The sequence below is a fragment of the Primulina tabacum genome, chromosome 2, assembly GCF_025594145.1.
Source record: "Primulina tabacum isolate GXHZ01 chromosome 2, ASM2559414v2, whole genome shotgun sequence".
Classification (NCBI taxonomy): domain Eukaryota; kingdom Viridiplantae; phylum Streptophyta; class Magnoliopsida; order Lamiales; family Gesneriaceae; genus Primulina; species Primulina tabacum.
This window is the reverse complement of record NC_134551.1, coordinates 4,935,271-4,962,123: the sequence shown is the minus strand read 5'-3', so window position 1 is coordinate 4,962,123 and position 26,853 is coordinate 4,935,271. Positions and strand designations below refer to the sequence as shown.

General features: G+C 32.3%; 2 protein-coding genes and 1 long non-coding RNA gene across 3 annotated transcripts; all 3 read left to right on the top strand.

Moving 5' to 3' along the window:
* The first annotated feature begins 5,193 nt into the window (after positions 1–5,193).
* Positions 5,194–9,234, top strand: LOC142527091 (serine/threonine-protein kinase D6PKL2-like). The gene is made up of 3 exons (XM_075631808.1): positions 5,194–5,373; positions 6,151–8,090; positions 8,222–9,234. The coding sequence occupies exons 2-3, from the start codon at positions 6,301–6,303 to the stop codon at positions 9,060–9,062; spliced, it is 2,631 nt and encodes an 876-aa protein (XP_075487923.1). The 5' UTR covers positions 5,194–5,373; positions 6,151–6,300; the 3' UTR covers positions 9,063–9,234.
* A 4,605-nt stretch (positions 9,235–13,839) lies between these two features.
* LOC142537318 (uncharacterized) lies at positions 13,840–14,895 on the top strand. Its single transcript, XR_012818520.1, has 3 exons — positions 13,840–13,967; positions 14,049–14,222; positions 14,518–14,895. It is a non-coding gene; the product is annotated as an uncharacterized LOC142537318 (long non-coding RNA).
* Positions 14,896–22,973: 8,078 nt separating this feature from the next.
* LOC142527082 (uncharacterized) lies at positions 22,974–26,245 on the top strand. Its single transcript, XM_075631802.1, has 3 exons — positions 22,974–24,002; positions 24,867–25,041; positions 25,658–26,245. Exons 1-3 carry the CDS (start codon positions 23,241–23,243, stop codon positions 26,134–26,136), a joined length of 1,416 nt encoding a protein of 471 aa, XP_075487917.1. The 5' UTR covers positions 22,974–23,240; the 3' UTR covers positions 26,137–26,245.
* The last annotated feature ends 608 nt before the right edge of the window (positions 26,246–26,853 follow it).

The following is a 26,853-nucleotide window of genomic DNA, read 5'->3' as shown; positions in this document are numbered from 1 at the left end:
AATATATATTTTTAAAATAATTGGATAGATAATTAAATATTTATAATTATAATTTATATTTATTAAAATTAATTTAAATATATTTATTAGAAATAAATTTGTAAATATGCATTTATTTTAATAATTAAAATAATAATAATATTTTGAATGTTAATGTTAAATAAAGTTTAGTAATAATTGCAATATTATTATTTTTTAAAATAATTATAAATATTTTTAAAATAATTTGATAAATAATTAAATATTTATAATTATAATTTACATTTATTAAAATTAATTTAAATATATTTATTAAAAATATATTTAAAAATATTACGATAATCATTAAACAAAATAAATTAGAATTTAATAAATATTTATTTTTATAAAAAAATTAATTAACAACATTAGAAATTTATAAAAATTTAATGTAAAATAAATTTGTATTACAATTTATTTTCTTTAAAATGATTGAAAATAATAAAAATATATGAACTTAATTTATAAAAAATTATAATAAAAATTTAAATATTATATTAATTTATCATTATTACTATTCAAGAATTATACATTATCACATCTTTGAGGAGGGATATTTAATCACAAATAACATAAATAGTGAGGGCTTTCAATCATAATCAAAGGCCTCTAAGCTAAATTAAAAATGAACCAAACATAAGATAAGGGATGATTATTAATAATAATTCTCTTAATCATGGCTACCAAACATAGCCTTATAGGTTTGTAGAGCCCCTAGTCCTTGATTCATTCCCAGTATTTCAAAAACGAAAAAGAAAAAAGTTTATGTAGTCGAAGAATATATCATATGAAAAATAGATATTGCTTCTGCTTTTGTCACAAATAATATCATTTAAATAACGGTTTAAATAATAGAGCAACAAATCATGAATTTAAATGATGTAGTGAAATCGCATTAGTTGTACCCACCAAACAGATAAGCGCAATTATTTATCTAAAAAATTTAAAAAAATTAATGATGATAGTAATAATAGATTTACAAATACGAGTTTTATGCATATTTTACCCTGTGAAGTTATTAAATACTCTATTTATATAATAAAAATACACCAGGAAAACAAAAAAATATATGTATATATCTTAATATTATAAATTAAAATCCTGACATTCAACACATGATCCTGCAAACTATGTCTGAAGTCCCACAACTTATTGAATACTCGATGGATAATGTATTTTGTTTTCGACAAAAATCTGTGTGAGACGGTCTCACGGCTCGTATTTTGTGAGACGAATCTCTTATTTGGGTCATCCATGAAAAAATATTACTTTTTATGCTAATAGTATTACTTTTTATTGTGAATATCGGTAAGGTTGACCCGTCTCACAGATAAAGATTCGTGAAACCGTCTCACAAAATACCTACTCTTTGTTTACGGTGTTTGGTGAGATCTCGTTAAAGAGCCATAATGTATACGAGCCAGTTAATGAATTATTTGTCAACTAGGCATACTTTAAAATTTTGAAGAAGCGCATCCATAGTTTGGAGGACTCCTAACGAGTGTATCTATTGCTTCATTCTTTTTATTTCGTTCGGATTTTTCCAAAAATTTTATTGTTAAAATTTTATTTAGGCAACATTTGAATCTTCGCATCTTCTTCAAATAATATGTTCCCAAGATATGGTTCTGAATAAATAGTTGTTACATGAATAATCATCGAAAAGGAAGTGTTATAAATGATTATATTTATATGGAATTATGATTGATGATATTTATTTATATAGTTCCATTATTATAATCCTTCCAAATATATATCACTCAATTATAACCCAATAAATAGATATTTTTGGTTGAAAATAAATTGATTCATTCATAAGTCATTATTTGAATTCTCTCATTTATTTCTATCTTCTTTTCTCTTCTCTTTTCTGTTATAATCCTTCCAAATATATATCACTCGATTATACCCTATAAAATATATTTTTGGTTGAAAATAAATTGATTCATTCATAAGTCATTATTTGAATTCTCTCATTTATTTTCTTTTCTCCTCTTGTCTATTGTTCATTAGTAAGTGTATAGCATGGTAGTTGTCCGATAGAAAAATTGATTTTTCATCGTTGTTATCTATATGTCAATTAATTTATATCAGTTTTTCCTCGTTGTTATCTATATGTCAATTAAATTTAGAATAAAATATAAGTGTGAGAAAATTATAATTTTAGTCATGTAAGTTGACATGTTTTAACTTTTAGTTTTGTAATTTGTCAGAGTTTTGATTTCATATAGTAATTTGGTTTTTTTTTTTTTTTTGTCATATTTTTTTCCTGAAACAACTAAATTGACCGGATATTGTTGATTTGACATTGATATTCTCATACGTGACTTATGTGACAAAAGTAAAACTTATATTACATATATCAAAATATACATTAACAAAAATAAAATAAAACGATGAAATTTTTTCTTCTCATTTTAAAGTATTGGAGATCGTTTTGCTTAAATTTTTTTTATATGATGAATTTTAATTTGAGTAATATTTGATTTATTCTCGTCACATATGTCTTACTGGAAATAATCAGTTCGAAATAAACTATATTTAATTAATTTAGTTGCTTCGGAAAGAAAAAAGGATGAAAAAACAAAATCTAATTTACTATATTAAAATCAAATTTCGATAAATTATAAAATTAGAATACAAAACAGATCAACTGACAAAATTAAAAAATGTAATTTTATCCCTACGTGTTAGTCATGATATAAAAATGTTTCATCGCTCAATTTCACGGAAATTAAATTTTAATTAATAAAAATTAAACATATTTGAAATGTGGATGAGATGTACTTGAAACATGTGTTCGTTGGCTCGAGGAAATTTATTATGATTATTATTTTGAAACCGAAAAGTACTTACGGAACATCATAATAAAATACTAAATATATCAATAATTTGTATATGGAAAAATGATGCAATAGATTAAATAATGATTTAAAATACATAGAGATGAATGCTCAATCACAGCTTGATATTTTACACAAACAGTACAAGTAGGCTCACTGCTGACTAGCCCTTGGCTTCATTTGCTGACATGTTATCTTCTGTCCATAATTATAGCAATAATATATATATGTGTAGTCCAAAAATATCGCATTCATAATTACACACATTCACGAAAAATATCTAGATAGTTTAAAAATAAAAAATAAAAAAATAAAATAAAATAAAATAATAATAATAATAATAATAAATCTTTAAACTTTTTTTTTTTTGAAAGATAAATCTTTAAACTTAAACTATACACATCCACGAAAAATATCTAGAGAGTTTATAAATAAAATATCACAAGTTTTTAAATATAATATTCAGGAAAAAAAAAATAAAAATGTAAAAAAATATATAAAATCTACTACTTCGTCGGTGGAGCATAGAAAGTTCTCAATCTGATAACAATTTGTATTTAAAATCTCAATCCCATGACAGATGCTCTCTTAATTAAGGCATTCTTTAATGATGCACTTTTCGAAAGTCAAATCGACTCTTTTAGATTTCAACTAAATATTTTTAAAAATAAAAAACATTAACATTATCCATTGTTGTTTTCGTTTTCTAGTATATTTGTATTTCTTTATCATCAAAAAATATTTACAAAAATTTCATACCCGAATTATGAAATATATTGTTAATATAGTGAAAAATCACGAGCTAATATAAATTAATATTAGGGTTTGTATTTGTTTCCATGTATTTAATATATTTGATATTTCTCTCTCCTGCATGTTGTTTTTTTCGGACCTCCCTTGCATGTTATAATTGTGCTAAAAGAAAGTAAGTGTCGAGTACACAAAAAATACACGCAAAACTGTTATACTTTACTTTAAAGTTTTAATTTTTCAATTTAATTTATCACGAGTTATTAAATTATAAGTAAATTATTTAAAAAATTAGTTTATGACGGCACATACAAAATATCACACGTTGTTCTCATGTCCGAACAAGCATGATTACACAATAAGTTTATATACCAACTAATCTAATCGTATTTATCTTGACGTTATAAAAAAAATTAACTCAAATTGTTATATAATGTTGTTCATTTGTCTTTTTTATATATAAAGATAAAGATGAAACCACAACCACTATCATTCGATTTATACAGAGTAAATCCCCCAACTAACGAATTAGTTTATCATTTATCTCTAATTATGTAGACTTGTGAATCACGATTACCTCTCGTTTAGAACACAAACATGCTCATTTTGGCTTGAAGAAACCAATTATCCAAATCTAGAAGTAGCTCCCATAAATGTAAAACTTTGTCGCACATAGAATATACGTTTAGGATGACTCCTCAATAATTTTTATTATCATGACATGACTTCAGTTTAAATATAAATCAAATAAATTACCAAAAAATTTGTATAAGTACGTTGTGCCATTGCCATATTATATATCATTAATATCAATATATTTAAAAATATCATTAAAATAAATGTGAATTTTCTTTAAATCCCCAAAACTTCTGAGTTCAGTTCATTTTAGAAAAAAACATGTGTTTGCTCTCTCTGGCATACATAAAAATGTTTATGCACTAACTTAGGCTCATTAGGTACAAAACATTGAAAATATGATACTAATTTATAATATTATTTAACTATTTTAGATTTGGTACAAAAAATAAGAGTTTGAGTATAAAATTAGAATAACTTTATTAATATCAACATTTGCTAGTATCAGATCTGAAACAGTTGATACTCAAATATAATATATTAGTACTGTATTTTAAATGTTTTGTACCGATCTTTATCCGAAAAAATAAATGTTTCATTAATATTAATACTTGTTATGCATGTTTGAATACTCAAAATCATATATTTGTATAAGATCTGAAACAATTTGTATTCAAATATCAATAATATATATTAATATTTTGTACTCATTTTCTTCCTGGAAAAAACATATGAGTCCTGAGAACTGGAGATATATTTTTGTGCATTAGTACGAACACATAATTTTTTCACAAGAAGTGAATGCGAGCTTAACTTTTAGGTGTTGGAATTTAAACCAAATTTACTATTAAAATAATGGATTCCGAGTCTAGCCAATTATATACATTTTTTTATGTTATTTAATATTACATATTAAATGAAATCGGGACATTATTATTTTTTACTGTTACGACATTTCTTTCTTGGAATATAGAAAGGCGAAAAACATAAACAGTCTTTACAGAGAAAGAGAGAGGAAAATGATGTGAGAGCGACATCTTTGTCCTTCTGAGAATCATAAAACCCCCTAGGGTTCTTTCTATTTGGTGACCCCTTGAGCTTCCACAGCAATTTCTGAGAAAAATGGCTACCTTTGTGGGTTGTTTTGTGTTAATTTAACGCCTAAGGGGATCTCTCAGGGCTTCAGGTGCACTGATTTTACTACATTTCTTCGTTGCTGAGCTCTTTATTTTGTTAAAGTTTTCAACTTTTCTCTCGGATGCTTCATTTCTTGGAAAAATGCAACTATTTGTTTTTTTAAGATTTATGTGCTTTTTTTGTTTTTATAGGGGACGATTGTGTTGTTTAATGTTTCTATCATCTACATTTATGTCTTGTTTCTTGTACATTGTTTACCGATCTTGGGATTCTAATTTATGGGTAATATTAATGATATACTATCTTTTTCATGATTTTTTTTGGAGTTATTGGGTTTGTTTTGGTTCTCTTTTCATTCTGTTACACTGTTTTGATTTATCTGATTCACGATAAACACTTTCTTTTTCATATTAGTCTTTCTGCTTGTTTTACATTTTCTTTTAAATTCGTACATTTTGACTCGGTGAAATTTGTTGTTATCTGACAATTTAGTGATGAAAAAACTAAAAGGTTGTAATCTTTACTGTGTTTTCCGAACATTCGGCTTATGCTGGCTTGAAATTTTTTGTTATTGTGATTGTTCTTTGGACAGGGTAGTCACAGAAAAATTTTAAATTTATCTTGTAATGTTTCTAGAAAGTACAAGTTTCGGCCATCATGTCTCTCCCAGTTGATAAATTCCAGTCCTGAACATGTATGGAATGATGCAATGTGTTACGAAATGACCTTGAAATTTTCACACAAATATTGATTTTTCCTATCTTTGAGGGGAAGAATCTATGCTAAACAACTTGGTGACTCAAATTATTCCCCATTGTCCCTGCAGGTATGCGTGTTGGAGACCTGGAAAATTAATCGTGGGAACGTTTACTCTTTTGTAACTTCATGATCTATATGCTGACTCCATTTTCCATGAAGTCCATCTGTAACATTCTTGAGAAAACGACAGGCAAATCGTAATTAGCCGTTCCAAGTAATGGGTTCTTTTCGTGGGAAATGTGAAATAGTGGAGTTGAAGGATCAAACAGTTCGTCATGTTAGAGCACTGGAAAAAGAACAAAAGCTGCCAAACACAAAAAATGGATCAAACAAACCATTAAAAGCTGACATTGACAAGCTTTTCGAAGCTGTCAATCTTAGAGCATCCAAGAGTATAGATCTATCCGAATTTCATGGAAATGCTTCGAAGAAGCCTATGCGGGCTGCTGGCTCTCATTCATCAGGGATAGGATTTTCCGAGCCCGTCTCTTTGAAACAAGCTCTCAGGGGACTGTGTATTTCTCAGGCTGCAGAGGTGGCTGCCATGAAACGGCTGTCGATGACTACTGCATCTCCGAGGATCTCGGAAGCCAGTAGAATCACAGAATTGTACAGGTCTGTTGTAACAGAAGCTGGTGAATCTGGTTACTCCGTACATGAAGATGGAAAGCCGGAAATTAAAAAATTTCCGGTGCTCCAAGAAAGTATCTCAAATTCTCCAAACTTGGTACCTGGTATGATTCAAGATTCTGTGCTGAAGTTAGGAACCCAAAGTCCATGCCCTAGTTTAGATGGCAAACGAATCGTAAGAGACCCAAAATGTGCTTCAAATGAGGAAAGAGAAATTGATAATTGTTCTTCCATAAAGCTTCCGCAGCACTTTGACGAGCCTGAGACAAAGCCCATGAACCAAGGTGCCCATTCTTCTCATTTTCCCCTTCCTTTACTCCCTAAGGGTGCAGAATCCTCTCTTGTGCATGACAACATATCACTTGCATTAGAAACTGATAAGCAGATAGTGGGATCTGTAAGCACGGTTGAAGAAGCACACAGCAAGGTCTCAGTTCTGCCCCATCACAGTGGCGGTGATAGTATGCCAAAGCCGGACAAGAAAATTTCAGTCTCAAATAAGGTGCTAAGTGTCCCAAATATAGATTACTCATACTCGAAACCAGTGAGTAAAACAGCAGCCAAATTGAAACGGAAATCGAAGTTGCAGACTGCACCCAAGAGCACCTCTCGTTCAGTCAAATCAATCATCATAAGCAAGAATCTTGTCATAAAAAGACCAAAGAAAATAGATTCTAAAATTTCTTACAAAGCAAGTTGCGGTCTGAACATTGGTCCTAGGGATTTGATATGCCACAAGTGCCAATGTTCTTTGAAGGATTTGAGCAAGGATCCCCAAGAAACTACTGGTGCTGAAGTTTTTACTGGCATTATGAGCAATGAAAGCAAACCAGTTGGAGTTCAGACCCATTGGGAAAATAGAGGCACTCTCGTTGTTAAAACAAAAGGGGATATCTCCCAAAGCTCAAAAAGCAGTGTTTGTGATTTTAGTAGCAGCACCACTAGCCTTAGTGAAGAGAGCAATCTAAGTGGATCAACTCTTGGAAACAGACCTCATATGTCTAAGGATGTGAGTTGGGAAGCAATCAGCCGCCTTACCCAACATGGTTTCTTGGGGCTGAGTCACTTTAACTTGTTTAAAAAACTCGGTTCCGGAGACATTGGTACAGTTTATCTTGCCGAATTGATAGGAGCAGACTGCCTATTTGCCATAAAGGTCATGGATAACGAATTCTTGGCAAGAAAGAATAAGATGCCTAGAGCTCATATGGAACGAGAAATTCTCAAGATGTTGGATCACCCGTTTCTCCCGACACTTTATGCCCAATTTACGTCGGACAATTTATCATGTTTAGTTATGGAGTTTTGTCCTGGTGGAGATCTACATGTCCTCCGGCAGAAGCAGCCCGGGCGATGTTTCCCTGAACAGGAGGCAAGGTATGAAGTTTAAGGTCCATTATCATGGATTCGATAACAGAAAAGGAGCGTACAAAAGAGAAATATGAGACCAATTAATCGTTTCTTAAGTTGGTCATTTTATTAATTCCTTCTACATATGGTTCTTGCAGATTCTATGTGGCTGAGGTGCTTCTTGCTCTGGAATATTTGCACATGCTAGGTATCGTGTATCGAGATCTTAAACCGGAAAACATTCTTGTCCGCAAAGATGGTCACATTATGCTATCAGATTTTGACCTTTCGCTTAGATGTACAGTTAACCCAACTCTAGTTAAATCTTCATCAATACCCGAGCCGCCTCGGGTCTCTGGACCATGTGCCGGGTCTAATTGCATAGACCCTTTTTGTAGCGGCCCCTCCTGTAAAATGTCGTGCTTTAGTCCTAGGCTTCTACCTTCAGGTGCGAGGAGGAAGCTAAAACCCGATGCAGCAGCAGCACAAGCTAGATTGTTACCTCAGCTCGTGGCAGAACCAACAGATGCACGGTCCAACTCCTTTGTTGGCACACATGAGTACTTAGCTCCAGAAATCGTCAAAGGCGAAGGCCATGGTAGTGCTGTCGATTGGTGGACATTTGGCGTGTTTCTGTACGAGCTACTTTACGGGAAGACGCCCTTTAAAGGCTCTGGAAATGATGAGACGTTGACTAATGTTGTGTTGCAGAGTCTCAAATTTCCGGACACCCCTATTGCTAGTTTTCAGGCCAGGGATCTCATCAGAGGTTTACTGATGAAGGACCCCACGTATCGTTTGGGTACAGAAACAGGAGCTGCTGAGATCAAACGACACCCGTTTTTCCAAGGCCTGAATTGGGCACTCATACGATGTGCCACGCCTCCTCAGATACCCGAGTTCCATGAGTCGGGACATTTGCCAATGGCCCCATCTCAGGGGGAGAAGTTGGTAAATTGTGGTGGTGACGGAGAGCATCTAGAGTTCGAGTTGTTCTAAGAGATTATAAACATGTTTATGAGAACAGAGCAGGCACTCCATCATCTTGTAGTAACATGTTAAATGTGTATTGTTGAAAATGTTGCCAGATATGAACTAGAATTTATTAATATTAGATTTACAGGATGTACATTGACTGCATATTCCGGGAGTCGTGCATATCTTCGCTTTCTCTCATGATTTGCAAGTCAGGGTGTTCGATTACCAAGCCAAACTGAGTCAAACGAGAAAAAAGATCAAACCATCTTTGTATCTGGTATTTCATAAATTACAATTTGGATGCATTTTCAAAAGCAATCAAATTGAAAACATTGGCTTAATTCAAGGGTTGTTTAAATGAAAAGCACAACCAAACATCCATACTACATAAAATAGTTGAACGGATTAGAGGGACACCAAAACTTTTTTTTCCAAAATTTCCCTTATATTATACATATATGCAAATTTAATTTTATGTATATATTAGTAATTCTAAGCATTTATGGTAGATAGGACAAATAACTTTTCGATTTATTTATATTTTATTTTAGATATAAAAATCAAAATAATATTAAATATATTAAAAAAATTCATTTTTGTATATAAATAGAATAACTAAACTAATTATTTAAAAAATAAAATATATTTTTAATATTTAACATATAATATTGAATATATTATATTATACGCAATGTGTATGTGCATAGCTTCGGTGGATTCAGACGTATATATATTGATCCATTTACGAAACTAAAGATATTTGCAACGATAAATGGCCACGATTTTGGCTGGCGATGATCTGGATAGAACAGTTAGAAGTCATCATACTTGGACATATTTTGGGCGGCTAAGCTTGCAAGACGTGTGGCAGACGCCACCAGTGTATTCAGCCGCAGCTTCGGAGAGGATGACGAGGAAGATCTGCGGTGGGCCCCCATTGAACGGCTGCCCACGTATGAGCGGCTGAGAAAAGGCGTGCTGACGGAGCTAATTGAAAATGGGGAGGAGAAAACTGAAAGCCAATGAGATCGATGTACGGAAGCTCGGCACGATGAGAAGAAACTTTTGATGCATAAAATTCTTAAAGCTGTCGAGGATGACTATGAGAGGTTTCTACAAAGGCCGATGAGCCGCATTGATAGGTGATCTGCTTGTTTGTTATTGAATGATGATCTAATGTTTGTGTGCCAAAGGATTCTTGATGTAAAGTGTTGTATGGTGGCTCTGTAGGGTGGAAATAGACGCAACAAAAATCGAGATAAGGTACGAGCATTTGTCCGTTGATGGAGACGTCTATGTTGGAAAAAGAGCATTGCCGCTTTGTTTAGTGCAGCAGTTTATTCTATTGAGGCATACTCCGACATACTTTGGATCAACCATTCATGAGTTTCTATGAGTACTAATCAGAATTTTTAGATGGGTGTTTTCTTCTTTGATCACACTTATTGAATCATTGCGTAAAATTCAAGAAAGTAATAGAAGTTTTCTGTTTCTGTATTTTGGGTGGTAATGGATCAAAGAGTGTTTTGGTACTGTTGCGGCTAGCCACTTCGGAAAAAAAAAATTTGGTACTGTTGCGGTTAGCCACTTCGAAGGAAAAAAACATTCAAATACTAAAAGATGTTAATGGGATTATCAAAGCATCAATCTATTTTTAAAATTTACGTCGATTCTCTTAAATATTTGACCATCACTTCCTTGGTTTGTGTAAATATCAAGTTTTTGCTAATCAGGATGATCCTTGAAAGTTCCGTTTCCACATGGTGAATGTGACGAGAGTGAGTGTTGTGTGTATCAGAATGTAGGTGTTGTGCCTAGGTGTTGTAACACCCACGACAACATGCAACGGAAATTATAGTTTAACACATTAACACACAACTGGAATGACAATAATACGAGATACGAGAGATAAATTATGCACAAGTATAAAATACTTGTGCGGTGCCTCAGGGCAAAATAATTCACTAGAAAAACTTGTAAGTTTACAAAAACCAATACTAGTGAAAGAATAAAACAACTCCCTTATTAAGGCGGGTAACAAATTTCATCCTAAACCTCTAACAAACCGTATAACCAAAATACATAGGATGCATCAACTGAGAAGTGAAAAAATCTTCAAAAATCAGCGCACTAATCAAAACAGTGATTATGTGTTGTCTTCAGATATAGTCAGCACTTCACAGTAACACTTTATCAACGACGCGAGATTGCTTCAATCAGAAAATATTTTCTTCGTACAAATGCATCTCTGTCTCTCCGAAAGTTTTATGCTCTATATCGTCCACCTCTCTTTTGTTTTTTCTCCTTTGAGTCCTATTCAACATAGAAAAACCAATTTCATTAGGAAACAAACTCTTTTTAAAACAAGGATAATATTTTAAAGATATTGTGATATCATATCTTAAAGATATTAAGAGTCATATCAAATATAGTCTTATATCACATATTGAATTTATACGAGATCATATCATCAATTTCGAGATTATCCTCATGTCTAAAAAGGCAAAATATTAAAGATAAAAAAGAAAATATATCAAGGAATAAAATTCCTTTCAATCCTGTATAGTGTTTTTGGATCCTCCTGGTGCCGGAAAAACGACATTCTTGCTCTCACTTTCTGGGGAGCTTGATGATGGTTTAAGGGTACGTACATTTCTTGTGACATGAATCTATTTCAAGATTTATATTTTGCTGCCAGTAGAAATAAAGAAACGAAAACGAAAGGTACCGTCTCATTAACTTTATTTCTGTGATTTTTTGTACTCCAATGGAATAAAATATGATTTACAAATTATACCTTTTCTTTACCATCTGGACTAAAGATGTTTGTGGAAGAAGTAATGGAACGGGTGGAACTTAATCCCATAAGAAACTCGCTAGTCGGGCAACCTGGGATTGATGGCCTTCCAACCGAACAAAGAAAGAGGCTAACCATCGCGGTAGAGTTGCTAGAAAACCCCTCCATCATCTTCATGGAAGAACCAACATCTGGTCTCGATGTTAGAGCTGCCGCTATTGTCATGCCGTCATGCGTGCTGTGAGAAATACGGTGGATGCTGGCAGAACCGTTGTCTGCATAATTCATCAACCGAGAGTATAGATATATTCGAAGCTTTTGATGAAGTATAGTACAGATTATCAAATATTCATGCTTTTTTTTTGTATCATTCTACCTGTCCATCGAGCGTCTTAGCAATAAACAGAGCATTTGGTACAGCTCCTTCTGATGAAGAGTGGAGGACGAGATGGTAATAATTACGAGTTCAGAATATTTTGAAGTGTATTGTCACTCAGAAATCAAGCATGGTATTACCATCCTTGTATTCTCGTAATTATTACCATCATTTTGATCTTACTCAATAGGCACTTCCCGGGGTTCCTAAGATCAAGAACGGGAATAATCCAGCCACCTGGATGTTGGATATCAGCACCCCAGCAGTAGAAAATCAACTTGGAGTGGATTTTGCTGGCATTTATGCAAATTCTTCCCTTTATCAGTAAGTCAAATAGGAAATCTTTACTTCTTGATTTTATTGTTGTAAGCTAATCTGAATCTCATTTCCCATTGCATTACAAGTTTTCACGAGTAAACAAGAACTTACAAAAGAACTAAGCACACCTCCACCGGGATCCAAGGATCTTTTCTGCGAGAACCCGAATTTCCAGCACTAGCTAGCATTTTTGCAGCAGCTAACGAAATTTCAGTAGCAATGCAAAATTTTCAGCAGAAGCTATTAATTCAGAAGCTGGTATCTTTACAGCAGATTAGAATCCCGCAACAGACAACAGGTAAAATCCAGCACCAAAAGAGCGAGATTCCAGCAGACAGTTACTAATTCAGCTTATGACTTGTAACTGAAGCATTTAACATGGAATAAAGGCTGTTAATGTCATATTATAGCCATTAAATGGGGAGGCTAACAGTCAGAATTTTACCTATAAATAAGACCCTCAAACCTCTGAATTGGTGTTACACAAATCTTGAGGTTATCACTTGAATTTTCGAGCTAAGAGAGTGCTTATTTTCGAACAGTAGAAACCAGTAGCAAGAACAAGCAGATTCCAGACTTCTACCAAAACCTTATAGCAAATTACTGTAAGTGGGCTATGTATAAATATCTTGAAACCAGTTTGATAATTCATGTTTTAAGTATTTCTGATCTCTGATTTTTGAAGCACTGAAACTTAGTGAACTAATGGTAGGAATATATATTCTGAACATTACTGATTACTGGCCTCACCCCTTAGAGAAGAGAACATATAGGGGACTGATATCAGTTTAGCCATGAAATTCACGAACGTACTCAGTGCTTACTTGATAACTTCCTGATTACTAATTACTGATTTCTGAATACTGATTTCTGTTCTGAAAATGAGAATTTCTGTATATCATTCGTATTACTGTTTCTGTTTAAAAATGGTTTTGAAAACTGGGAGTTATTCCCGCCCCCGCTTACTGAGTGACAACAATATCACAACGAGGAAGAATTGTTAGAAGAGGAAGAGCAGACTCAATTCTGGGCTGGTGAAGAAGACTGTTCTAAATTATGTTTCCACTGTATCTGTTAAAATGATGTTATGTTTGGTTTTACATTTCCGCTGTAAAACACTTGTTCTTTGAGCTGTATCAGACAATGAATATTATGAATAAAAGACTGGTATCTGAATTTTGTATTTCTGAGACTTGTTGTTTTCGAATGAAAATTTGAGAGCTAACGCCGGTGTCAACCAACCTCCCGTCCCGAGGCGTGACATTTTTTACCCTACGAAGTACTCTCAACCATTTTTCGATCAGTGCAAAGCTTGTTTCTGGAAGCAGTTCTGCTCTTATTGGAGGAATCCTCGATATAATGCAATCCGAGTTTTCATGACCGTCATGATCTGTATTCTATTTGGTGCCGTCGTTTGGAAAAAGGGACAGTAGACGTAAGTTTCGCCATTTAATTTTCCAATATGTTGCCGTAACTTGCATTTTACTGGCGGTCTAAATGCAACAGTTTTTGACAGAGGAAAACTACAAGATCTTCAAAATCTTTTGGGTGCTTTCTATTCAGCTATTCTATTTCTGGCGTCCAGCAACAGCAACTCTGTGCAAAGCGTTGTTTCTGTCGGGAGAACGGTTTTTTAATCGAGAACGTGCTGCTGGAATGTATTCTGTCTTTTCCTTGTGCATTTTCACAGGTATCAAGAATAACATGAAAATTCAATCTACATATTCAAGTTATACAATGTATTCGGTAGTTTTTACTGGAAATTTAGAAAACTGAAGTGTCTTATGTGGCAGCAGGCTGTTCAAAACCTGATATTACTACGCAGGGTAAACATTTAAGTCGCACCCTTAAGTTTAGTTAGAGATTATAGTATAAAGACATGGAAATTCTGGTCCGAAAATAATCCATATCCTTTTGAAAAGAAAAAGATTAAAGCTCGGCTCTTTGATATAAAAGACTACAGTTTGAATTTGTTTTTCTTGCAGGTGGCTATAGAGATGTTATATGTAGCAGTTCTCCGGTGGAGTGGACGATATACGTGGTCGTTACGTCTCAAGTTGGGGGCTTAACATCTGGAATAGAAGTGCCTGGAGCTGGTGTTGTGACAGTCAAAGCGTACCTTAAACAAAACTTAGGTTATGATCATGATTTTCTACCCGTTGTTGGTGTGGTGCATTTGGTTTTTGTGATGATTTTTGTTTCGATTTTCGCTTTGGGTATCAAGTGCCTCAACTTCCAATGGAGATGAAGAAACTCCGCACAATCGTGATTTGTCTTCACGAGCCACTTGATTCAATTTTGTCTTCCTTTTTTATGCCATAAATTTCTTAGCTATAATAACGAGGGATCGAAAATTGAATTTTTTTTTTTTACTCGGCATATAAAAGCAAATAGGAGAAATTGCAAATTTCACCTCACTGAATCTGGGTTTGGTGATAATTTTATGGAGAGTTTTTTGAGGTAATAACCCCATTTGATTCTAAATATGTAGCACACGCATCCTAACTCAGAATTTAGTCGAATAAAAAATAAAAAATGACAAAATTGTCTATACTCACATAAATAATTAAATTTTTTTTAATAATTCTATACTCAATTGAATAAAGAAATCAAATTTTAATTAAATAACTATGAAAATTATATATAATTATTTTATCTTAATAGTAGTAATACGCGTAATATATTTTAATAGTAACGTTGTATTATTACATTAAATTAAGTGATAATTATAATTTTTTAAATAAAATTTAATATTTAAATTAATTAAAGTAATTATATAAATAAATTTAATTGGAAATATAAGTTTAATGCATGATATCCCAATGAAATATTATTTGAAACATGAGACCTTATGGTTACACTTTCCCACTTTGAAAGCAAACTACAATATGGGCAAAGCCAGGTATTAGCTCGGCATAAATTTTTTAAAATTTTATCGTTTTTATCTATAGAATTTGTTTATTTTATAGTAAAAAATGCGAAAATAATAAAATTATTATATTTTACCTAGTGGAAAATATTGTTTTTGTCCTAGGGAAAAATTTTCAAATTGTATAGTTTTACCTGTATTTTTTCAGTTTTATAGTTATAAATTTAAAAATAATAAAAATATTATATGGAGATAATAAATAAAAATATATATGGATAATCAAATGATATATAACTCTAATTATTAGAGAATTCTAGCAAAACATTAGATAAATCAAAGATATATTTTAATTGTCTAACATGGACTGGATTAAATCTTTGTGAATTTTATATCGATTTGGAAAATCTTCCTCGTAAATTAGCTTTTAGGGTTGAGTTGGATTTAAGTTTTAATTTTAACATGGTGTCAGAGTCAAGATCCACCGTTATATGTTGGACTGCACTAAGGATCACCCGATAATGTTTGTAAACTTCAAACATCAGAGATCAAGACAAGAGGGAGTGTATTAGATGTTCCATATATGTTGGATTAAGTCCTTATACGTTACGAGTAAATCTCTTGTAGAGACGGTCTCACGAATCTTTATCTGTGAGACGGGTCAATCCTACCGATATTCACAATAAAAAATAATACTCCTAGGCATAAAAGGTAATATTTTTTCATGGATGACCCAAATAAGATCAGATTCGTCTCACAAAATACGATCCGTGAGACCGTCTAACACAAGTTTGTGTCATAAGTTATATATATGAACTTGGACAATCCTCTCCTTATATATAACTTTTGGAGTTGAGTTATCTCGAAGTTTCAAAAATCATTTCTTATCTTGGTACCAAATCATTGACATCTAACCATATAACAATAATAGAATTGAGGTGAAGGTTGTCTGTCACCTTACTCTCTAATTCACAAGTTTTTATCATTTTCTGTTACATCGCAATTTAAAAAGCGTTTAACCTTATATTCAAAAAAATTTAGTATTTTATTTTATTTGCCAATTAATGTTATCATGGACCGAAAATTCCTCACGATAGGGAAACGGACAATGAATTAAACATGCGACTTTTAGTCGTTTGTCCAAGGACAGCCATTCGTCTGGTTGCTATATAAATACATTTTGTTTTGTTTTGTTTTGTTTGAATCTGGTTCAACGTATTAATTCAACATTACTATTTTACACGAAAAATTATATTTTTTTGCATACAAATTCGTGAATCTTTTTGTATCTCATTGGACCGTGTGTCGACGAATTTTGATTGAAGCTAGCATCTAAATTTGTGTACAATATAATAATATGTAAAAAAAATTTGTAAATTTATAAATATATATATGTACAAAACTGGTTTTTATTTGATTGCATGGAGTTTTCACTTAAGGCTCAATCGTATGATTTAGTTGTTCGCTGTATGGAACCTTACAAAACATTTACTTGCAAATATTACCATGATGATGATGCAAATTTAATAAATTAAAATTTGAAAAAACTAACTCTATAGCGAATTTTTCAAAGTTTTAAGGAAAAAATTAGCAGGTTACCTTGAATTAATTATATTTTGTGGCGACTAAGATTTAGGAAACGTGCATGGATTGTCGATTATGTCCCAACGCCCGACAGATTCATTTCAAATGCAATAAAATAAAGTTGGAAAAGGACAAATTAGCCGGGTGGCAAATGTGTGTGGCCTGCAGCTAAATAAAAGTCATGGCACATTGTTCCTAATTCCCTCGATGTAACATAGAATACACTAATATTGTTCAAGTTATTAACATTGTATCATTATTGTTCGAACGAATTTTTTTTAATATTTCAGAAGAAAATGCCATGCTTGATTGAATATTCGATGCAAATACTGAATTCGAATATCCCATGATGTCCTTAAAAGCCTACTTCGGGGGGTTTCCGAGATCCTTTATATGAGAATATGCCAACTTTTAAATCTTGGATAGAAATTTATTTGACCTATTTCACTAAGTAATTTATTATTAACAACTTCGTCTCAACTTCTTTTTAAGCGTGAAAAAGGTCCTAGCATACTAGGTTGTTTTTTGAAATTCCTAAAGTTTGTTTTTAAATCCACGGTGAATGCATTAAATGTTGTGCTCGAATATTTTCTTGATTTCCAAAAATAATAAATTTAAATAAATAACGAGGGGTGAAGGTGAAGTGACTTAGGCCTTCAGCATTGGATACTCTTCCGGTCATAGAAATCGTGTAATTAATCAATAGATTAATTAACTCTTTTAAAAATTTAAGTTCTCTTAATTTAAAAATAGCCACTTAGGACAAATCCCACAAGCGATAAAATTCGAGTAAACGTGTTTAGTTAATTACAAATGGACAGGTAATTACTAATTAGCATGGACTTACGATGGAGTCTTTAAGTAGACAAATGTGTCGGGAATCATTAAATATATCAAATTATGCTAACTGTCGCTTTAAGTTTTTAATTAAGAGATAAATAATTTTAATTTTCAGATTAAATAAATAATCTATGCACAAATTCGCTCATTTCACCTGATTAATTATCTTTGTGCGATTCAAATTAAAATAATAATAAATTAAATTTAACAGTGTCTCCACAATTAAATAAATGAATAAACTTTCTGACAAGACAAACTTTGTTTCATTATGTTTCTCACAGCTGTCTTTGAACTCGTTCTTAACTGCTTCCACCCATTTTCTGTGTGTTTTAAAATAAAATTGAAAATAAAAAATCATTCGAATTTTTTGGAGGATTAATGCTTTTTATATTATATTTTATGATATAAATCCTTTTTTTTTTGAAAAAAAAAATTTACGTGCTTTTTATGTCCTATTTTTTGTTTTCCCAAAAAAAGGGTATAAAATGTGATTTGACTTAAATCGGAGATGGAAAAAATAGATCTAAAATTAAAATTTAAAGCATACATATAAATACTCATACGTCGCGTATTGAATAATTAAAATATAGAAATAAAATTCAAATTTTACTTTAATAAAACAGCAATTGTACATAAAACATTTAGATTTATTGACCCCATCCCGTGAAGCCATGTTAGTATTTGTTTTTGAGTTAGTATTCGATCGATGTTTAGATCCAATGACAATTTTATATATACTTCACTATAGTAAAGTTAGTATGTTTTTTTAACTAATATACGTTAAATTATTCCAAACAATTTTTTTAATAATGAATTATGGTTTTTCTTTTCGTTTTCTTTTTTGCTATTATCTATGATAGATATTATATTTCATGGTAAAATTAGTATGTAAAAACAATGTTTGGTTCGTAAATGAGATGATGAATGATACATAATATAAAAATGAAAAAAATCGATATATTTGAATAAGATTAGTATATGATTTTAATCTTTTGTATAACTTGAATCAAATATTAGACAAAATAAAGTTGTGTAATCAATCAATTTCTCATCATTCGCACAAAAACGATATGTGATATGTGTAAAGATGGCTTATTAACTTTCTTCCCTATAGCTATAAATATACTTATTTTGTACTTCTTTCTAAATAATTAATTTAAAATTACTGAAGTACATGCTAGCGATCGAACCTGAAAACTGGAGGTTAGATGTAGATACAGGCTAAGATGAAGAACTCGGTCAATACTGGATATGACATATCATTAGAACAAGTGATGAAACCGAGGTTCTCTGTTGGCGGTTCAAGTAGTCCCCAACCTAAGTGAAAACCCGAGTCATATTGGAAGAAGTGATTTTGAAGTTTTAAAGCTACCGGATGACATCGGAAACATGAAGCTGACCTATGTTCGATGTAAGACGAATATGGTTGCGCACATAGCATAGCTAAATTTTATTATTTAGCTCCAAATCCTATTCAATGATAGGGAGGGAATTTTTCTTTAAATCCCTTGTACTTGAGACTTAAATCAATAAGAAGTTCATGAATTCAATTTAAAAAAACATATTTAAAATATAAAAACGCAAAAAAAAATTAATTTAATTTTCATTATTTGAGTCCAAAATGTTATATTGTAAATTCGAAAGATAACCTTAATCATAAAAACAATTCATCAGTGACAAACTTTTAGTAAAAAGACCATACAATTTATACTAGAAAATCAAATTATATTATCACTGCTCATTTTTACAATTTTGGAAGAAACGACTTGAACATTATTTAAACGTCTTCTCCTATTGCTCCACTGTTATTCTCTCAAGCCCAACTTATAAATAATTATAAATAAGCGTCCAAATATAAATTAGAAAAATATTTTATTGATATCAAAATTTGAAAATTTGTCAAATCAAATCCAAAAAGAAAAAGGACAACTTATATAAATCAAAATTCTGGATTACTTAGAGGCTGGCATCTTATAAATAACAAGAGAAACAGTGAAAAATTACATAATTTAACACTTTAAAACAAAAATTAAACCGATATAAATTCCCAGGCCACATTATTCAAAATTGATACTGATGCAATCCCGTTGAAATTGATGAGTTGGGTAAGAAGTTCCAACTGATCGAATTAATAATTTTTAGTGTTTGAGAATTTGAGTAAAGATAGTGGCTGCAGCAACACCTGCAACTAAGAAAGGAACTCGTGAATGGGCGCCGGAGAGGTGTCTAGCGTAGCCACTCCAATGCTAAAGTCAACAAGTTTTCAGATGAACAAAAGCAATATTTGAGAGGAAATATGTAAGTGCTTGAAAGCTCAAAGATTTCAGAATCTATAAATGACATTAATACATGCTATTTATAGTAGAAAAACGGGGTAGGTACCTTGATTCTCGTGTCACATACTAAGTATGGCAAGTCGGCTGCCCATACTTGTAGCTTCTGATGACTTCTAGGACACTCCAAGCCCAAGTGATACTGACAGATTAGACGGCTTGTACCAATCACACTCGAGTGTGATGCAATTCTCGAGGTGGCCCAGGTAGTAGGGTACCCGAGTGTTTGCTTGAGAGCCCGGGTACTGGCGTAGTGCCCGGGTATATGCGACACATTGACTTTGTTCTGGACTATCCACTTAATATTTCGGGTCGATCCATGACCCGTATCCTCATGAGGGTATCACCAGAGTGTGATGTAATTCTCGAGGTGGCCCGGGTAGTAGGGTACCCTGGTGTTTGCTTGAGAGCCCGGGTACTGGCTTGAGAGCCCGGGTACTGGCGTAGTGCCCGGGTATACCCGGCACATTGGCTTTGTTCTGGACTATCCACTTAATATCCCGGGTCGATCCATGACCCGTATCCTCATGAGGGTATCAGATACAAAAATTTTTAAAACCAAAACCATACAAGAGAACCATATAAATATTGCCAATTGTTTGCATCTTGCACTTCAGAATAAAAGTCACACGCTATAGACAAAAATAGAAAAACTCAAATTCTTAAAAATAAAGTCTATCGTGCAACCAAATAAATAAAAAATTTCCTATTCGTACCATAAAACTATATATATATATATATATATATATTTTTTTACCAAGGAAGTTCTTATACGCTCCAATTGAAAGGCACCATAGGTTAAAATAAAATGGTGGGACACCACTTCACTTTTTTCAAGTGATGGTATTCGAATCATGCACAAGATATATCTCATGAAGTTGTACGTTAAAAGAGAAAGAAGTAAATTTTTTTTGAATTAAAGTTAGTTTTTGGGTACCAAAGATTGGGAATGGATTAGACATAAAGAAAAAGGGTACAATCCCATTTGCATATGATTTGGTGTATAAAGTGGCCTTTTCACGCATGCGTTTTGGTTTTGTATTTCATAACGCTGCAGCAGCACTCGTACTGCTTCCTCCATGGGGGCTTTCAACTCTAGTGTATTCTACCTATTGTCCATATGCTCTATAATAGGGAAACTCAAGGTTTGAGAATTGAGCTATGGAGACGCCTTGTTCCGTCACCGACCGATTCGAATTGTCGAAAATTTCAGAATTACTCCATAGAAAAGATAACAAAATGAAATAACCAATATTTTTGAACTAGAATGGATGTATCGAAATAAGGGGACCGAATTTAGCGTGTTAGGAAAAGAGAGTTCTACCAAAGAAAATATAAAAATGTTATATTTTTTATAAAGAAATATTCCAAATTCATTTAATTGTTTTTGTAATCATTATCTTTTTTTAAAAAAAAAATTTCCCAAAAGATCAACCTTTCTTTAATAGTACGAACCAACTCTGAAAATAGATGTAGCATTTATGACTTGTTACATGATAATTTAGGTATGATATCTTTTGTCATTGTGATAATGGCTACAATGACCACGTGATGATTGGTAGACTGTCATATATTTGAAAAATGTTGACTCGATAAAAATTTATTGTTGTAATTACATTTTTTATTATTAATTAATATCACTTAATTAAGATGAAATTTTTGTTGTTGTTGTATTTGCGATTATCACTATCTACATAATGAATTTAAAATTGAAGCAATATAAATTTATGCAAACAAATGAATTGATTTGAAATTCACGACTTAAAATCTATTAATCCAAATATTTCGTTAAATAATACAAACACCCAACTCCAGATCGTGATCATTCTGACGGTCTTTACAACAAATATAATGAAGATAAATTAATATCACTTAATTAAGATGAAATTATTTAACAGTTCTCATTTGTATTGTTATTGTTTGTTTTTAGAGTTGGTATCTTGTGAGACGGTCTCATTAATCTTTATCTGTGAGACGGTTAAATCCTACAGATATTCACAATAAAAAATAATATTTTTCTCGCGTGATTTTTTATCATGTTTTTGTTAAGAAAATAAGGTAAATGAGAAAAGGGTAGATGGCTACTGATCAGGAGTCTCAGGCGCAGAAGATTTGCTGCTTCAACCACTTTTAAAGATAGTGCTGCAATTGCTGCTTCAACCACTTTTAAATTTAATTCGTGATTTAAGCATTCTCGCCTGCTCCGCTTGGTACTGTGGCTTTTAAAAGTTCGTTATACATTTATTAAGTGTCATATTAATTTGTAATTAATGAGAAATATTTGTAAAATAATTTTGATCAATTATTATTTGTACTTAGTATACAGATTTAGTCAATTCAGCAATGATAAGCAACTTGGAATCTAACTTCTCGTAAAACTGATCAGTCTCAGGCTCACTGAATTTAGATTCATGAAAAAGAAGAATGATTTTTGACAAACTTTTAATTATCATTTCATTTTTTTAAAATTAAAATACAGTGCAGAGAAATAATGAAATTGGTTCCTTCCACGTGTTAAAATCGACCCAACACTTATAAAGTAGGTCATCATTTAGAAACATTTGTATATTAAAAATAAACCAAAAGGCCCTGCCAATAATAACCAAGAAATGAAATATTATTTCCACAAATTTTGCTTCGTTTGCACCTATTTTTATTTAAGTTAATTCTGGAACTTGGTGGAATTAAAATTGCTTTATTTTATCTAAAATATTTGAATAATCCTTGGAATCAATTAATAATATTATTATTTAAACAAGGGTGACAAATTGTGTGTTGGAATTAAAATATTTAGATTGAAAATTAAATTTACGTGTAAATTATCACACGACCTTGCCTCGATCTTTGAATCAGCAAAATCTTCCGATTTCTCTCTCTATTTCTGTCCCCTCGCCATTACGCCAAAATTCTGTTTCTTCAATCTCACTCGCCCCACTTTTCAAATCCCTCTCAGGTCGAGGTTTCTATATCCATCTTTTCAAATCCAACACCATTTATAAAACCCCCAATTCCTAGCACTTCTTCTTCACCTTCTGTAATCGTTTGTCTTTCATCAAACCGGCCTTTTTAGTCAAAATTGTCTGTAATGGCTGATCATAAGCAGTTGCTGCATGAAGTGCTGAAAGAGAATCAGGAGCCATTTCGCTTGAAGAATTACATCGCGGAGAGGAGATCCCAGTTGAAGAACCCAACTCAGAAAACCATGTTACAGATCAAAAAGCAGAAACCCATTGAATCAGCTCCCACTTGTTTTACGAAACCCGGGAGTTTATGCAAGCATGCTTGTTTCCTGTCGTTTCAGAACTCGCCGGACTTGAGAAGATCCCCCTTTCCGTCTCCGCTCAAGAGCCCTTGTAAGTCTCCATGCGGAGGCGCCACCGTGTTCCTCCATGTCCCGTCCAGAACCGCCGCTATGCTTGTCGAAGCTGCGGTGAGGATTCAGAAGCAGCGGCAGTCGAAAACCAACAAAGCTGGGTTTGGGCTGTTTGGTTCCTTGTTCAAAAGACTCAAGGATCGGAGCAAGAATAAAAAGCGTGCTATTGGGAATAACGAAACCCAAATTTCGACGAATTACCAGGAAGAATTGGAGGGAATAACTGAAGAAAATGTGAGGATTTCGTGCTCCTGCGATTACCGTGCGACTGAATTGGAGGCCTCAACCAGTAGTTGCAGGTATCGTAGCTTGGAAGAGATAGTGGAAAATGATTTTATCTCCGAAGACTTGCTATTTTGCGAAAGCCCTTTCAGATTTTCTCTGCGCCGAAGCCCGTCGTGTTCAGGAAGCGCCGGCGTCCAGAAGCCGGAGTTCTGCTCGCCTGCGGCTTCTCCCCGTCTGCCCGCAACACAGGTTTGCACTTTTTCTTTATTCACTTCTTTTTCCAGAACATTTTATTATTATTATTATTAATTATTTTAATAATTTACTATTATTCTTGAAAATGATTCATTATGAAAGGAATAATCATTATTCTTGAAAATGATTAATTTTAATTTGTGTATACATACATGAAGGTCAGCATTTTTAAGTTTAAAATAGAGACTAATTATATGTACAGATTAAATATTTTGATCGTCCATTTTTATTACATACAAAGCTGGCATATATATACATATATACATATATTTGTATGTAATAATTTGTCCAGAATTTGTTAAAACTAATAATGAAAACTTTTCGTACATTTGACTTGTTTAATTAGTACTGTCGGTAAGGTCTGAATTGGAGACGGAATGTCGAAATAAAATGATCACTATACCCTTGAATGTTGTTCTAACGTTATCGACAGTCCAATTTTTTGGAGTTTTGAATAATCATTTTATCTCTTTGAATATACATTTATGTACTTTCGATATCAAATCTTTTTTTAAAAAAAATTGGTTTTGTCTCCCAAAACTAAACGACAAATCTTAATTTTGTTTTAATATTTGACCAATCGTATAACTTCCCACATTCAATATGCATAATTATTAATTTTATATGTATGAGTAGTCGCACTCCAAATGTCGACATTCAGGGTTTAATTCCCACTTCATTATCATGGAAAATACTAGGTAAATGTCTAGGGAAAATATTGTATATTGCAAAATTTTTAGTTTTAATTTGGGTAGCTTTATTTCAAATTAACTTGATCTGTATCATCAATTATGACAATGCTATCGTCATCGATAGAATATGCCAATAATCATAATAACTTTTCATTTATTTCAATAGGAAAAAGAAAATCATAAAACCAAAAGTCTGAAAGACGAAGCCGATGAAGATAAAAAATATTGTAGTCCGGTATCGATATTGGATCCCCCGTTCGAGGACGAGGATGGCCATGAAACCGGAGAAGAATCCGAAGAAGATTATCATGATCTCGATGGGAGTTACGCAAATGTTCAAAGTAAGCCATATTTTACAAACTTTTTTTTTATTTATTTTTATTATTCTGTTACATAACATAAGCATGTACTAAAATTTTAAATATTAACATACACGGTCAAAATTATTCATCTTCATCTGATTTTGACTGTTTTTCTAAAGTCCAACTAAACGGGATCAGAAACAGACATGCGCTTTTAATACAACTGCTGTAACGCGACATCAGTTCTCAGTCACACGTGACACGTTTTTGTCCTCGCAAGATAGTAAATAGAAGATGTACATGAATAACCCCCCGCGTGATAAATGCTAGGGTCCTTTCGCCATTACTGAATTGGGAAATCGACAAGGATAATTATACCTTCTGTTATTGTGTTGATGTCTTTTTAATGTAACACTGTATACGATATACATACATATATATGTATATGCATATCGATGTATTGTGTGTACATGTATGTATATGTATATACGGCAATTATGTACGTGTATATGTAATTTTTTTTGGGATCGTGGCAGAGTTTAGAGTTTAGCTTTAGAAGAAATAAGTTTCAAATTTATATATCATATGCATAATATTTTCTATATTAAAAAAAAACAGCAATCGTTTTTACCTTTTTTTGTGATTGATCATGTAGGAGCAAAACAGCAGCTACTATACAGGCTCAGAAGATTTGAAAAACTTGCAGAATTGGATCCAGTAGAACTAGAGAGAAAGATGCTCGACAGTTCTGACGAAGAATTCGACCAAGAAACAATAACAGAACCCGACCAAGACGACGAACCCTTGTCAAGGAACGACACCTTCTTGATGTCGATAAACCTGAAGAACCTTGCCACTCAACCGATAGTCGAGGAAAAAGGAAAAATAGCTTTAAGGGGTAATAAAGAAGTCGTTTTCGGTAGAATTTTCAATCGGTTGGGTTCATGGAAAGAAGTAGAGTTCGATACCATTGATAGGATGATTGATCTGGATTTCAAGATGGATTTTGATGGATGGAATGGGTCTCAGGAAGTGGTGAAAGAGATCGCAGCCGAGTTCGAGCTTGAATTATTTGGAATGCTTGTGGAAGAATTGCATGGAGAATTGTTTTGCATGGATCATGATTGCACATGATTCCTTGTACACTCGTGTTTGCTATTTTCCGAATTCCAATATAATTTTCAGGGGATAGGGAAAAATGATGTTCCTTATTACAAATTTCATATAAAATTTATTTTTCACCCTTTTTATCTATTAATTAAATTATCTGTATGGGTTTGTACATGCAAATTAATAATTCTTACTATCAAATATCTTCCGATTTAATTTTTTAATAAAGTATGTTAGTTATTAATATAAAATATTAAGAATCAAAGGGTCGCCAATATAAAAAAAGATTTCTTAAAAAATTAATTTTTGAAAGATGCCCGGAAGTAGATAAAAAGTAACATCCATTGTTGCGCATATATGGAATAAAGAAGTTTAAAAGTTAGGGTAAGTTGCTGAAATTTTCGACATTAATTATTCCACGCTTTTTTCCAAAGTTAAAACGAATCCAAGTTTAAATATTACTTAAAGCGATTATTTTTTCGAAGATTATATGAATTTTTATATTTATAAACTATTTAAATGACGTGTGATTAATATTTGGGTAAGATTTGTTGCGATATGTACGTCATAAAAAATGTATATTTATATCATTGAAAGCGAAGAAGATTGATAAGGCTCAACTACCAAATAGATGGCCCAACCCATCCATTTGAGTTAATTTAGTCAACCATTTTTAGTTATTGAGTAGGTCTCTTGTGAGATGGTCTCACAAATCTTTATCTGTGAGACGAGTCAACCCTA

Excerpts from the sequence above, each read along its gene's own strand:
- LOC142527082 (XM_075631802.1), top strand. The coding sequence starts at position 23,241 with ATGGCTGATCATAAGCAGTTGCTGCATGAAGTGCTGAAAGAGAATCAG. Across the intron at positions 24,003-24,866 it reads CCCGTCTGCCCGCAACACAG|GAAAAAGAAAATCATAAAAC; the intron begins GTTTGCACTTTT and ends TTATTTCAATAG. Across the intron at positions 25,042-25,657 it reads GAGTTACGCAAATGTTCAAA|GAGCAAAACAGCAGCTACTA; the intron begins GTAAGCCATATT and ends TTGATCATGTAG.
- LOC142527091 (XM_075631808.1), top strand. The coding sequence starts at position 6,301 with ATGGGTTCTTTTCGTGGGAAATGTGAAATAGTGGAGTTGAAGGATCAA. Across the intron at positions 8,091-8,221 it reads TTCCCTGAACAGGAGGCAAG|ATTCTATGTGGCTGAGGTGC; the intron begins GTATGAAGTTTA and ends TGGTTCTTGCAG.